Here is a 15,238-nt window from a genome sequence, read left to right as displayed (position 1 = left end):
ATGTTATTTTTTGGTATTAGGTTATTAGAAAAAAATGGATCAACAGTCAACAAGGATCTTCAATTTAGCCCTTCCACCTAAGAAAGGGAAGGATTCCAATGTACAGGAGCTGGGGTTGGCTCTTAAGAGAATGTTTGGTTATGCCTGATGTGCTCTCAGTCTAGCAGCCTCTGTCCTTAAAGGCAGGTCTGATTTTCCAGCTTTCTAAGGGATGTATGAGAGAGTATTTAAAAGTACATTGTAAATACTGTATCACAAACAACTGATAACTTACTAGAGAATATTAGTGTATTTTTCCCCTTTCTTTCAAACCCATTTCAGGTTCAAATAGGACTCTTCTGATCTGTGATACTGTGTATTTTAGCATTATCTTGAATAAAAGTGGAAGTAGTTAATAATATGTGCAGTAATTTAATTTCATTTTTGTTTGGACACATCACATTGATGAGCCATATTTTTTGAAAAATCAACAGAGGAAGCCTGCAATTACTTTGAATTGTATTAAGCATACAGTAAAGCAGAATAGCTGTTTGTGATCAGACAGGGATCTGTTCTTTATCTTGAAAAATATACCTATTTGCAAATTATCAAATATGCATCAGTCTTGTCTCTATGTGTTCTTACTCTTGAAACTCAGGTCATTATTCCCCATAAAACTGAGCTTTTGCTTTCCCATAGTTCTGTCTCATTACAGATGTAACTGACTTTACTTCCTTTCTCTGGGAAAATTTTGGAAAGGGAAGAGAAACGCTTTGAATCTGTGGTACCTTGTGGAGAGCACTGGCAGCCCCAGTTTCAATGCAGTGGTATTTTTTAAGTAGAAAAGCTTTTGTAGCTATTTGTGACATCTACCCCCAACTTCTAAATTCAGTTTAGAATCCAATGGGTAGCTGTTTCAGCTTCTAAACATAGTATGTTGTCCTGAGGTGTGCCACACATGAAAGGAACCTGTTAATTCATCAGGGTCAATGTCACAATATTTTTTAAAGCAGATAGATTGAATTAGGTTGACCACATTATAAACTGAAAAACTCCATGTTTCTAAGTTTCTTTGGAATCTCAGGTGTTTGTATTTTGGCTTCTAAAAACATTGTGTACTGTTCTGATAGGTCACACATAATGAAGGAACTCATAACACTTCACTGGTTTAAACTTTCTAAAATGTAGATCAGATTGTGTCAAAACAGATACCAAGGTCTGAATTGAAGAGAAGTCTGTATTCTTCTCATGACACCCATGCTTACTGGTCTGGATATTATTCTTTTTACTTGTCTTTGTCTTGCAGACTGTGCAGCAGAATGCAACTCAGTCCTGTTTCCCAGTTACTTTCTCCAGTGTGCTTGGGAATCCGGGCGGTTTTAACCAGATGTGAGATTCACCTAAGTAGCTTTTAAACGTGGCCCAGTTTTTTTTCAATAGAAGTGTTTTTTCTTTGTTTTGTTTTGTGTTTTTTTTTTACAATGCTATGAGTGGTACATGGAGTGGTGCCTGTGGATCTGTGCTTGATCAATGTGTGCTATTTCCAGTTCTCACTGTCTCATGTCTGTAGCTTTACTGAGCAGCAATGGAGGGAACCTTATGTAGTCTTGCACAGCAGAAAAATGGAGGGATGAGATGACCAAGGGAGCTTAAGGGCCAGGAAAGGTCCTGTTAAGGACTTAGAAGGATCATTTCTTCACTGTCATCATTTGCCTTGGTACCAATTCCCAGCCAAGCTAGTATGGTGCTGTACTACAGGATCTTGAGTAGTTGTTATCAGCCAAGGTGACAAATGTGCAGTGATTATTACTGAATGTGTCAGTCTGGCTTTTTTTATCCACCTGTGCATGATGCCTTGCCCCTTTTTTTTCTCCTTGCTGCTTAAGGTAAATATATTTTCTGGCATGCCTCTAGCAAATGTCAGTTATAACAAAAACATCTTCTCAAGCTATGCTGTTGCTTCTTGGTTTTTTTAATGCTCAGTTGTTCTAAAATGTGTTTCAGTTGCTCTGCTGGTAGTCTTTCACATGAATGGATCTGTTTACCAATATTGTTTCTCATTTGGCTGGTGTGTGGGAAGTTTTGATAAGGGGAGATTTCTTGCCTGCCCTTTTTATTGTTGTTTTTGTGGTCTATTTCCCAATATATGAATTAGAAAGTTTTACTTTGTGATGTTCCTGAAAGATGTTCCTGTCGAACATGCTGTGAGCAGACCCCATAAAGTAGGATTATTAAGTGCTTTCCATTCCTATATACTTCTCTTGACAGTTGTTTTGTTACCTTGCTGGTTCTTCTGTACATATTCTGGTAAGAAATACATAATTTGTGCTTCTATTCTCTTTTTTGATTATATATATATTTATTGTTTCCTCCAGCAGATCTTTTTATTGTTTATATCTGCTACTCTTAATAACATAATGTTTACTCATTTTTCTTTTTTTCTGTTGTTAACTGAAACTATGACATTTCTAGGGCCATAGAGAAACTGTAGTTCTTATTACAGGCTAGTCTTACTGCCATGACTTGGAGACTTCAGTATCCTTGCCTTCTTTATGCTAAGTTTGGAGTGCCACATGTCTGTAACACAAATAAGAGTAGGGTAAATAGAAGAGTCACACTTTAGAATCCTGGGTATCTTAGTAAGCATGCCTGATAACTGGTGGTGTCACAGCTTCACCAGTTTCTGTACTGGGAAAAGAGGGTCTAGCCTGGCTGGAGCTGGCAGAGCTGAGCTCATTTGTGTTGGTCACAAAGTTGGTCCCAGGTCTGAAAGCTTAGGCAGCAGTAGCTCAGGGTAACATGTTTCCAGCAGAGTGCTCTGAGAGCACTGATTAGGGCTGTTGGATTGCATTAAGGATGTGGAAGAAAAGGCTTTGGGCAAGTTTCATTTCTCTTTAGATGTGAGCTACTGCAATTTCTTTACTTGTCATCTTTTGAGTATGTTGCTAAGGAGAAAAGGAAAAAAAGATGAGAATGAGTTGCTAAATCTTGAGATACTTGTGCAGGAAAACATACTGCTTGATACCATAGTTATTTTTAAAGACAGTCCAGTTCCACAATCTCAATTAAAGATATCTGCTTGAATTTATCTATGTTGTATATGCATGCCTAAGCTTGACAGCCTATAGAGGAGGTCATTTTCATTTGTTTTGGTTAAGTTTTTGTATCGGTTGTATTGTTTGAAATAATACTTCTGTTGCCTTCTTTCTTCTTTTCTAGAAATTTTGCCAGGAAATTGTCTTCTGGAAATTCTATGGGTACGAATTATAACAAGTTTGATCTTTGGTGTTAAGCTGTTGCTGTATTTATTACAGTTTTGGGTTGGGTTTTGTTTTTTTTTTTTAATTTCTCTTTTTCCAAGTGAGGTCAAGGTCAATAACAATTGCACATTGTAAAGAAAAAGCTTAGGTAACCTCTACTTAAATGTGCTTAAATGTACATGAGTGCTTCTTGAATTTCTATTCCATCTCTTTGAATGTGCCTTTTCTTTCCATGTTTTCAGCACTCTTTTGGTGAAACGCTTATTTTCAGCCTCAAAGGCTGGGATAGCTGGGACTGTTCTGCTCTCTTTCCCAGCTTTTCTTTGAAATCTCCTTTTCCTGTGAAAATGTGCTGACAGATTCTCTCTCATGTGCCTTGATTTGCCAAGTGATACATGCTGTGAGTACCACTAAATGCCTTCATATCCAACTGTGCAGGAGATTTTGGTATTATTTGCTTATTCATATACAACTGTTTGAAAAATTAAGCATGTACAGGCATATTGTTGTGACCTGGCCCTGGAGCAATGAAGTTGTTGTTCTGAGTTCAATACAGAGTGATGGTACCCTGCCAGCTGAAAATCTCATCTTCAGATTTTTCATCATGCTTTTGTGTCTGTACCGGAAGCTTGATGAATTAGCCTCTCATAAGAGCTGCTTTTAGGTGCTGCAGGTTAGGACTTCCATTTATTCCTTGAAGTAACAGGATTTTGCAGCAACAAGCCTGCTGACCTGAGCAAGTTAAAGCTCAGTCAAGGGTATTTTTGCTCTGTTGGTAGCACAGCACAGTTAAGGATATGTGTCAATGAAGAGTCCCTGTGGATAACTGGGTTTCTAGGATACAGCGTATGTTCTGTTTTAATTAGACAGTTACTCTTGTCTTCAGGCTCTCTGTCACTTCATTGCTTGTAGAGATTTTATAGTGATAAAGCAGTGTAAGAAGTAAAATTATTTTGTTTTAAGGATGTTTTTTTTGATTGTGTGCAAAATGCTACTCACTAATCTGTCAAAAAAAGGCTAATGGAAATTTAATTGATCTTTTCAAAAGCTTCCAGGATCTGCGTTTTGGTGGACACAGCAGTGTTGAATATAAACATAAAGCTTTTCACTAGTCATTCAGTTGGATGAAAACTGACACTGGCTGCTTAGAGACTAAAAATCAAGTTGCTGTGCAGAGAGCAATTAAAAAGGGGAAAAAAAAAAAAAAAAAGGAAGTTGAGGGAAGGAAAGCTTTCCCATTTTAAAAATTTGACCTGGTTATCCCGATGATCAAATCTGATGAGTTTTTTCTTAGAATTAACATTTCTAAAGTCAATTCAAGTTTGTGTACTTTAACATATGGCTTCCCACTCAATGATGTCATGTATAACTAAGTGCCAAAAAAAGCGTGAATGCTCCCAGCAAAAGCTACACTTTGAACTGGGATTTGATTTGCGGTTTCTGTGCCTGTGTGTGCGTGGCCAGGCAGCTGGTCACGTTAGAGCACTGAGCTCTGCAAGAAGCCACTGCTTTCCCCAGCTCTGGGGAATGCTCTGCAGGAAGGCACAGTGGCCATGGAAGGCTTCTGTGTCATGAACATCTACTTCTCTCCCCTCTTAGATGATGGAAAGGGTGTGAGTTATCACGACTAATTTCCTTCACAGGGGTTTTAGAGAGGGACTGTCAGCTCGAGGCGCCTTGGTGCTGTGAGAGCTTCGTGCAGCTCCACAAGGGAGCATTTCTGTATCCTTGGGGTTTGCAGGTGTTGTGTAGGCATAACAAACTGTTCTGTGCATGGGCTTTGTTCCCAGCCCACTTCTTGGCTGAGTCATGGTTTGCCAAAGGTTGTAATAACGTTTGGGAGGTGGATCTCACTTTGTGCTTGTGTTTATGGAATGGGTGGTGGGGTGGCTCGCTCTGACCCCCTCTGTATGTTCTCCTGCACTTCCTGCCCGATCTGGTGGCCTGCTTGTTACCTTTTGTTACAGATAGCTTTCCTTGGGTTGCATGGTTTTTGATCTTTTTCGTGCAAAACAGTATGTGTTACAGTGGTAGGAAATAAAGAGAAGCTGTGGGTTCTTTTCTTTCAGTCTGCCATTTACTGTAAACTACTACAGAGTCCTGTTCTGTTCAGCAGTGGATATGTTAGGAAGATTCCTGAATGAGAGCACAGATCACAAGTTTTGTCCTGAGCTCTTCCATTGGCCATATAGTGGAAGTTCGAATCTGCATACAGGTCTTTAATGTGATGGTTACCAGCAAAAGTCCTAAAGGAAGTTTAGAGGTAGCTTTAATGTTGGAGTAGGAAGAAAATGTCAATGCCAGTGCCTGGTATTGCAGGTTTATTGCTTGCCAAACACAAGAGATCATTTTGTAGTGTATTTTTGACTGGAGTATGAAATGCAGTTAGGCTGCCTTCTGCTAAAACTCTCTCTTTACACAGTCTTCCTAGCCGTGCTGACCAGCAGGCACAGGTTTGTCTTTGCCCCTTTGTGCATTGGTGCATGTTTTCTCTTCATACAGAGGAGGAAGCCTGTGCTTATTTGCTGTGCAGCAGGGGGAGGTTCTTGTCTGCTTGCACCTGGGCAGCAGCTGAGCCACAGCTGTGCAAGTGGGTAAAGAATGACTTTAAGATGTTCCTCTTCTCTTTTGGCTGTGTATTCAAACCTGAAATATGTAAAAGTGGGCATGGGTATACCTAGGCACTCAGTTTGCCTCCTGCTTCCTAGTAAAACTTATTTTCCTCATAATACAGGTTTTTCTGTCACAAATTTTTTTTCATCAACTGTAGTGAGAAAGAGCGCTGAGACAGCAAAATTCTTCAATTTTGTTACTTTCTTTTAACCTTTCAGGTGGTACAAGCAGTTAATTAGTTAAAATTCATGTGTGCATCTGGTAAATGATGAGAGATTATTTTACAATAAGAAAATCAACATCTTTGAGAAGGAACTGTTGGAACTTAAAACAGTCTCTGTCTCTTGCTGCCCTGAGAGTGCTCTGGGCAGGGGTGCAGCATATATTTCAGGGAATAGAATCTTCCAAAATCTGCAAGGAGCCCCACAGAGGATCTGTGAGCTGGAGATTGGGAAGGGAGGGATGGTTCAGGGTCCCATCCCCTCCTTTCCCTGGCTTTTGTGTGCCAGGGGTAATTATTGTCGCTGTTCAATCCATGCTGAATGCCTCCCAGAGAAGAAAGCAGACAGCTTTTCTACTGCACATGCTTCTGTGACTGGTATTTTCCTGCAAGCCAGACACATAAGAAATTTAGTTAGAGGCCTACACAAGGGAGCTATATAAATTTTTTGCAATGACCTAATACATAGAAGCTCTTTTGGTGGAAGCTGAACTAATGCTGTTAAATAAATTAGGAAGTTATTAAGTGTTAAGCTGTAGGAGGAAGAGTTAAGATATTTTTCAGATGCATTTACATGTATCATTCTTTCTACCCTTGGGTGGTCATGAGTCCTACACGGTATTCAACTTCCTGCTTCCTATTTCTTGAAGAAAAAGTTAAAATATATGTTATCAAAAACTTCCCTTTAATGGGATATTCTGCTCCATCCCATAATCAGGGAGATGTTTCAAGTGGTGAATATTCCTAGTGACCTCATAGCTTTAATTTTAATGATTTGGGAGCTGCCATTGTCTAGTTAGTCAGGAATTCTACTGTAATATTTGGAATGCATGTAGTATTGATTGCCTTTCTACCCAAAATGCATCTGTTTGAAACAATGGGCAGAAATAAAAGAGCAATTTTTCTTCTTGCCTAAAAAACATAGCTTCTAAAATTTAATTTTGTTGGTCATTCTGCTAGTACACAGAAGATTTTTTTTTTAAGTGATACATGTTGTGAACTGTTTTGCTGCTAGTCTGCTGGCATTTTCTGTTGTTGTAAACTTTATTAGTCATATCTTAGTTCATAAAAATAGTAGAACAAAAATTACTGGTTCTATTGTTAAGGTTTAATTTTTATTAAAAGATTTCCTGTGTTTGTTGTCATGCCTGTGCCTGATTTAACATCTTGATATACAGAAAATTACTGACTTTTTAGTAAATACTGGGAATTATGGTAGTAAACAATTGCCACATCTTAATAACAGAGTGCAGAAAAGTGATGCAGCTTTTTTGAAGTCACATGAGATATCAGCGGCAGAGGTGAGATTACATCTGGATCCTGCATTTAAAATCTACATATTTGTTATAAATGAAGAAAATAGAAAAGCATGTCAGTATACAATATCTATTACAAATATATATTTAAAACATGTTTTCTTTATTGCAGGTTATAGAGCAGGCATTACTTTTTAGCACTGCAGCTACAGGAAGGATGCAATCTGCATCCCTCTAATTGCTTTCTGGGAAAATGACTAGTCTAGTTCCTGGTTTATGAACTTGTGTAGTTTTTTGGCATGCAGACCTGGTATATTTTTGTCACCAAATAAGTTTATGGACTGCAGCAGTCGTTTGCTGTGGTTGTGAGAAAGTTCTTTCCTTCCCAAATTCACGTGTGTTTGCAGCAGCCTTGGCAGGGCACGTCTGTGCTTCTGTAAATACGGATTTGACAGTTTCAGGGATCGTTCTGTTCAGTGACAGGTTCCATTATTTGTGAATTGCTGGTGACTCCTACTAGTTTTGGGGGGCAGCAGGAGCAGCACAGAACTTGCCACCCCAAGGCCACCGGCAGATTTCCTATGTTATTTCTCCTCCCATGTCCCAGTGTCATTGTCTGAGCTGTGGCATTGTAGCGGTGCCATCTGTGACTCCTGGGGCCCCTCCTCTGGGCTCGCCTTTGCTGTAGCTTGGGATCACAGCTTTGTTCCCTAAGCTATCTATTCTTTCTCACAATGTTATCAGCCGGCCGAGTTTGGCTTGTCTGATGTGAGCCCATCACCGTCGCTTCTGAAGGGAGCGGAACCGTCCCCCGACAGTAACAGCTGTGCAGACAAACAAGTCGGCGTTGGTCCTCATCAGTGGCTTTGTGCACTCTGGCATTGGGATGCACCAGAACATGTGCAGTCTGTCTGCTCCTTTGTCCCGCCGCACAGCCGACCGGCGCTGATGAGGCCGATTGTCATGCCGTGCTGTGCCTTCTCCTTCCTCTTTTCCCTTTGCTTTTCCTGCCTCTTTGTGGGCTGTCTGGCTGCTCCAAACACATCTGCCACGCGTCCCATCTGCTCTCCCTGAGAGGCACGCTCAGTCCTGACAAGCGCTATTCAAGCGGTGCACTGTTCTGTGGAGTTGACAGAAAACACTAATTTGTATTATTAATGGCGTATCACTAATGCTCCCTGCTTCTAAAACACTAAGCAAAGTAAATAGGGTGGAACATCAACTTGTGAACTTGCCGGTGGGTTTTTTCAAAATCTTACATGCCTAGGTGAATTTGTCCCATTCCTTTTACCATAAGTAACACTGCTCTTATTTTGTCTTAAAGCTTGTAACTTTTTCAAGACACAGTGTATTTTTCTTAAAAAAATTAAACATTTATTTCAGAAGTCGTGTTCTTTCCTTCCTGGCATCAGTGGCAAAATTCTTTACATTAAGAGGCAAGGCACAAGTGTGTGATGAAATTATTATTTACTATTCCTTTGTCTTTTAAGTAAAAAATATTATTAGACCATTGAAAAAAATGTTAAAAAGCATATTCTAAAGTCAGAAGGACATGTTTTATATGTCTGTTGGACAGCTTAGGGTTATGCACTTAACTCTTCAGAGGATATTTTCTGTGACATTTCCTTACTTCCAGCAGGATCTTGCCCTTTGCCAGCTTCCCTGTCAAGCTGAACAAAAATAAAGTGGCTGTCGGTGGGTGAAGGAAGAAGAGATACACAGCATAGGCATAGATAGAGTTGTTTTTGTGGAATCACCTCTAGCTTTGAATCAAAGATTTGTGGAGATAGCTGACCAAATGTGCAGTTAGTAAGTAGTATTAGTATTCAGCTCAGCCTGGTCATGTTAGCTGTCAGCTGTATCAGCTCCATGTTTACCACACTCATTATGTTGAAGCTGTCTCAGCTGCCTTGTGAACAGCTGCAGAGATTTGCAACATGAAGCTGTGGTGAACAAGGTGAACCTTCTCTGTTACCATGTTTGTCTGCAATGTGGAATTCACTGTGAGCAACTTGGGTGTCTGAAGTACCAAGTTGGGCAGGATTTTACAGGGCTGCCTAAAAGGAAATGCACATGCATAAGGGAGAGAAGTGATTCATTTTGACAGTGTTTGTTTCATAGCCTTGTAAGTCTTCCTTTAGTAATTCCCTGCTTACTCAAAATGTCACAAAGAGAAAAGTAAAGGTTAGGAGTGTAAGTCAAAGAAAAGAATGAGGACAGGGAGACTTCTAAAAAAAATGTTGAGCAACTTTTGGTCAGCTAGCAAAGCAGTGTCATGGTGCATTTTGGTTCTGTGCTTCTTGGACGCTGCTTTGTCTGGTTCTCATGTTATCTCCTTGTGATAGCTCGTATTCCATGGTACCTGCACTGTTCTGCACAGTCATGTTCAAGCATATGACCTCGGTTGAAGAGGCTGAGAATGGACTTATTTACTTGTCTTACACAACTTCTACAAGGGTGTTTTTTCTTGTCTTTTTTTTTGTTTTTGTTTTTTTTTTTTTGTTTTTTTTGTTTTTTTTGTTTTTTTTTTTACACCTGAGAGCATAGTAAGGCAGTATGTTTTATCATCATACCCCAGTTAAGCATCATAAAGCTTGTAATACCTACAGTGAGTTTGAGGAGGAAAAAATGGATTGGGACTGCTTGAGAGAATAGCACCTGTTATGCTGCAAAACATTGTGCATGGAATTTGTGATATAAAGGATATAATTACAGCACTTGGTTAGGTGTGATCAGTGTTACAGTAAGCATTAACTCTCCTAGTTGTGCTTTTCAGATCAGCACCTTCAAAATTTATGAAGCCAGTGTGTCAGCACTTGAAAAGTTGTGGCAAGGAGTTTAGCAAACAGACCAGGGAGAAGGGGATTAGTACCAGTTTATCACCTGTGGAAAATGGTGTTGGGCACTGGGAAACAGAGGTGAGCTATTCCTGTAGGACTTCCCATGGGTTGCAGAGTTCAAGGCATCTTCTGAAGGGTTGCAAATGTAGTTGCAGTTAAGCTGTACATTGTATCATTTGTCCAGCGCTTTGTACTGGGTATGCTAGTTTTTGTTTTAAACTGGTCCCTCGTGGTTTAACTGGATATGGTTCCTGTCCCCCCAGCCTTGTTAATGTGTGTTGCCAGTAGGTTCCAGCAGCACTGCCTGGACACTCCCATATGAAAACAGGGTGATCAGGCGTCATAGATAACTTAAATGCTTTGTGTGTACCCTTGAAAACTATTCTGCTGCAATATTCTGTGATTTCCTTTAATAATTCAGCTCTGAATGCTATTAATCCAGTCTCAATGTCAGGGAAATAATCAGCCTTTTGTCTGCCAAACTCATCTGTGCTTGGAAAAGCTTATATACAGATCTTCTCTATAACCCAGGAATGCTTTTGTGAGAGAGGGGAGTATTTTGTTTGTTGAAATATGTGGTGAATTCTCGACTGTTTCTTCTTTGTGTTTGAACATGGTCATTACTACTTGAATTCTTCAAACTAGAGGAGTGAAAGCTTTTCTGCAGGTGGCCTATAAAGAGAGCAGTCCTGTAGAGGGCTGTGAATAAATACAACAATTGTGTAATGAAACAATTTGTCAGTGACTGCTAACAGGCCAGACTTCAGATAAATGGTTGGACAATGTAAACATAACATGTTACAGACATGTCACAACATGTTAGCAAATTCTTGTTGATACCAGGTCCACATTTGCCTTATGAAAAAGGGAATCCCTCTTCATCTTGTGTCACTCATTTCTGATATGAGAGGGAGGATCTGCTAGTGACCTTAATATTAAGAAACCATAAAATCAGAGGAATTTAGGGGATAGTAAAGGAAAACAAAACACCTAAAATTGTGTCGTTTTCCCCCTGCATTGTTGCTTGTTACCCTTTTTGGTGTGTTTGCTTTGTGAGACCATTAGTTGCCATGCGGTGTAGCCTTGCACAGGTAAGAGGGAGCCACTTTCTGCTTTTCCATGGGGTTGACTGGGGTGCTGCTGTAGAGACACGTGTCAGTGCATTCAGAGGAGTTTGTGCTGTCCTGCTCATTTCCAGGGAATGGAGTTTCACAAGCAATCTTATTATTTGTCCTGACTTGCTTGTGGAGGGTTTTTACTTACTGGGAGGCTTTGTCTTTGCCCTTGAATTCTGGGCAGTTGTCTCCAGAAATACTCTGTGAGGTTTGCTCATAGCAATCTTTCTACTTGTGCTGATCTGTTGTGTTTTGGCTTTTGTTTTTCTCTCCCTCTTGATTTAGATGAGAGATCCTTGGAACAGCAGAATTTTTCCTTTTTCTCAACGGTGCATGAAAGCATATCAGGCAGCAGGACACAAACAGCCTTAGCAAAAAGTACTTTGGAGTCCCAAGAAAGTAGTTTGCTTCGAACAGTTTTATCATCAGTTACCACTTCCTTTGATGGGACTTCACTTAGCCAAGAAGAAGCAGCCAGGATTTCAGAAGGGAGAAGTACGCCATTGGTAGATGTCTCTGTAAGGAGCAATGAGGCATTCCTAAGTGATGATGAATTTATTAGCTCCTTTTCAAAGGCACAGTGGACTCCTCCCGTGAAGTCTTTTGCAGTTTTAACAGATCATCACTCAGTTAATACAGTAGAGCCATCAAGAGAAATGTTAGAAACTGTGTTGCTAACACCTTCATTATCTGTCCGTTCTTCACTGTATGATATCTCAGAAACAGCACAGCAGAAGACTCCGTTGAGTGCTGTCCCTGAGCACAGCAACACTCCTATGGAACTAAAGCCTTTTGTACCAGATCGTGAAATGCTGACAGCAAGCAGAGACTTGCTGTTGTACCCTCCAAATACAACTGTTCCTTTCACTTCCATTCCTTCTGCCGAGGGAGTTGTGGCACAGGAAAATATTAATGCAAGTTTAACAGCTCTGCCTTTTGGGTCTGCTTCAGAAGGATCAGCTCTTCATCGCAAGCTGCTGGGTGAAGCCAGCCCTGGGGCCCCGGATGCCACAGCACAAGGTGCAGACCTGTATGGTGATGTTTACACCCATGTGAGCAGCAGGGAAGCAGAATCTCTCAGTCCAAGGACTTACCCCACTCCAAGCATTCCCTGGGCCACGCCAGCTTCAGCAGCCAGTGCTGAGCCCACTTTTTTTCCTATTAGTCTTCCACTTGTGTCTTTCCCTCTTGATTCAGCTGCCATTTCCGTGAACTCTAATACAATTCTTAATGCCAGCCTGTTTACGCACGATATCTCCACTACAGCACCAAATTTGCCTGCTGGTTCAGAAATGCCGAGTCAATCAGAGCTTGTCAGTGAGCTCAAGAGTCCAGTGCCTTTCACGAGATCGTACAGCTACTGTCTGTATTGCGACTCAGTTTCACTTCTGCCAGAAGCAGGCTTTGCCCCAGAACATGATGTGGGCTCAGGTGATTATGTTGAAACTTTGTCCATCAAAGCCTCTGAAGTACAAGGCATAACTGCATTTACAACTATAATTACTGATGGGTATGAATTAGAAGAACCTACACCTGAGATTTTTGATACTTCTTTTCCATCAAGGCCAGTTGTTTCACTTTCTTCAAGAGTCGCAGAAATCCCTGACTCAAGCATGTTTTTATTAAGCACTACAGACACGAGAACACCTATAAAAATATCTCCCTCCTACCATCAGCTCCCTGGGGAAACATCACTGATCATCTCTGTTTCCCAGACCCTTCTTGTTCTGGAAACAATTTCATTGACTCCAAGCAGTCATATAGAACTTCCTGGTGCCACCACTGTTCTGTTGGACTCTGTCATCTCGAGTGAGCCAGTAGCATCGCTTGCAATCAGTCAGACAACCTTGCTGGAATTCCCAGAATTAATGCCATCAGAATCTGTGGTTTTGTTTGGCAAGACATCTACAAGGGATGAACTGTCTTTAAATATTTCAGATTTTCCATCCAGTCTTTTATCAACATCATTTCTTATTGAATCTAGCTACTCTTCTTTATTACCGACCGTGCTAAATTCTTACTCTGTCCTGCAAAGTGATTTATCAACACTCTTACCTCAGACCTTGTTGATGGGGACATCAGTACTTTCTGAGGATGCTACCAGCTGGGACTTAGCTACCACTGTCAGCTCTGCCATTGACACCGAGGTTTCTCAGTTACATCTTGGCCAAACATCATACTTCTATCCAAATGCGTCAGTCCTTCCAGATGCACAGGTTCCTGAAATAATGCCATCATCAGATTTTCACTCAGAGTCGTCTGTGTTTCTGGAAGCATCCTCGGTACTGCCAGTGGGCTCTGAAGTTGTGTTTACCTCAGCTGCCACAGGAGCTACCTCTCAGTTGGAGCCTTCACTCTCCACCTCTCTCTCTGTGGCTCCTACCCTGGTGCTGCCCACTTCTGACACCCAGTCTGTTACCAGCAGCATCTTGCTCACTGAGACAAATCTGATCTCTTCATTAACTACCTTTTCAGCTACTCCTGTCTTAAACATATCTTCATCTCTACTTTCAACTGCTCTGGGTTCTGATGAGGATATTGGTGCTACAGTTAACCCCACGCTGCTTTTAACATCTGGCAGCAGTGGCAGTGCCCCCACAGCCCTTCCTCCCACAGACCTTGACAACCTCACATCAGATGCTGACACCATCAGTGTAATTCCCTTTCCTACAGCATCTCTGTCTGTGACCTCGTCGTTTGCTCCCACACAATTTCCTCTGACTGCTAGCCCTCCCCCTGGATATGAAGTTCCATCAGGAAGCAGTGTAACTGCTGGTGCTGGTGCATCAGTCCCTTCCACCACTGCCACCAGTGCTACAGGCAGCCCAGGGACATTCTCCTCCCCCCCTCTGAGGACCACTACCCCATCTGAAGTGGCTGGAACCTCTGCTGTGGCTACCACCAGGCAGCCGTACGTGTGCGACATCACCGTTCCCGATGCCTACTTAGTTACTGCGGGTAAGATACTCACAACATTTTCATTCTGCTTTTCAGAAGCCATTGTAATATGACCCCCTAGCTAAATTGCAGTTTCTGGATTAGCTAAGTGAACCTTTCAAGGAAACATGGCATCAATTCAGACAAAGAGCTGTAAAAGCATTGATTTATCATTTGCTGTTAAAAATAATAGAGTTCACTTGAACACAGTCCATTGTGAGAGAGAGTTACAAATACATTACACTGCACAGAGAATTAAATTGTTAAAAATTGCTGATGCACATGTACAAGTGTGCTGAGTTAGAGGCTGCTGTATCATTTCATTGGTTGTAAATGAAAGTTGCTGTCATGGTACTGTTCTGCCAAACTGTTTAATGTTCTGACTGAGTAAGTTTCTCCTTTCAGTTGTTGCTGCTGTTTATTAAAAAAACACCTGCATGTGAGGTAATGTTGTAATATGTAAGAGGAGAATTGGTTTAAAAAACGTTTGGGTTTTGCAACCATGTTTATAATTTTACCTTACTAGCTTGTGTTTGTATTTTACCTCCTCCCATACTTACTTTCAATTGGATTTGGTGTGTTTGTAACCAGAAAAAGTGACATTAGTGTGTTTGAAAATTAATTGTCTTAGCATCTGTGTTTGCTTTTCTGGTGTTTTCCTGCCTCTTCCTAGCTTGTTAACAAAACAGTGCCAGCAAACTAATCCAGGGCAGCTGCAGAAGTGCTGCATTTTTATGGTGAGCAATATTTTTCTCTTAAGACTTAGTTGCAAGAAATAAAGCAGAATGAGAGCATAATATCATCCTCCAGATGTGCAGGTGATCTAGCTATGCTAGTGATGAGGAAGGCTTTTTGTAAATGTAATTTGAGTATTTTTATAGGCAAGTTACTGATGGAAAGTAAATGAAGGACAACAACACAGCACTTTTGAGTTGTTTGCTTAACCCATAGTCACAGTGTCAAGTCTGACTGTAACAAACATGACATCCATTGGGATGTGGGGATTTTAAAGCTCTAT

At 40.9% G+C, this 15,238-nt stretch overlaps 1 protein-coding gene across 4 annotated transcripts in view; it reads left to right on the top strand.

Annotated features, from left to right (window-relative positions):
- Positions 1-15,238, top strand: part of KIAA1549 — a 137,470-nt gene that overhangs the window by 55,394 nt on the left and 66,838 nt on the right. For all 4 annotated transcript variants that reach the window (XR_013773944.1, XR_013773945.1, XM_079303415.1 and 1 more), the window contains exon 2: positions 11,569-14,241. Coding sequence is in view for 2 of the 4 variants with exons in the window: in XM_079303415.1 (XP_079159541.1) it covers positions 11,569-14,241 (2,673 nt within the window). In the remaining 2 variants the exon portion in view is untranslated. The remainder of the gene's footprint in view (positions 1-11,568; positions 14,242-15,238) is intronic.

This window comes from Erithacus rubecula (genome assembly GCF_903797595.1).
Source record: "Erithacus rubecula genome assembly, chromosome: 4".
Taxonomy (NCBI): Eukaryota; Metazoa; Chordata; class Aves; order Passeriformes; family Muscicapidae; genus Erithacus; species Erithacus rubecula.
Note: the sequence above shows the minus strand (reverse complement) of the source record. Positions and strands in the feature narration are given on the sequence as shown.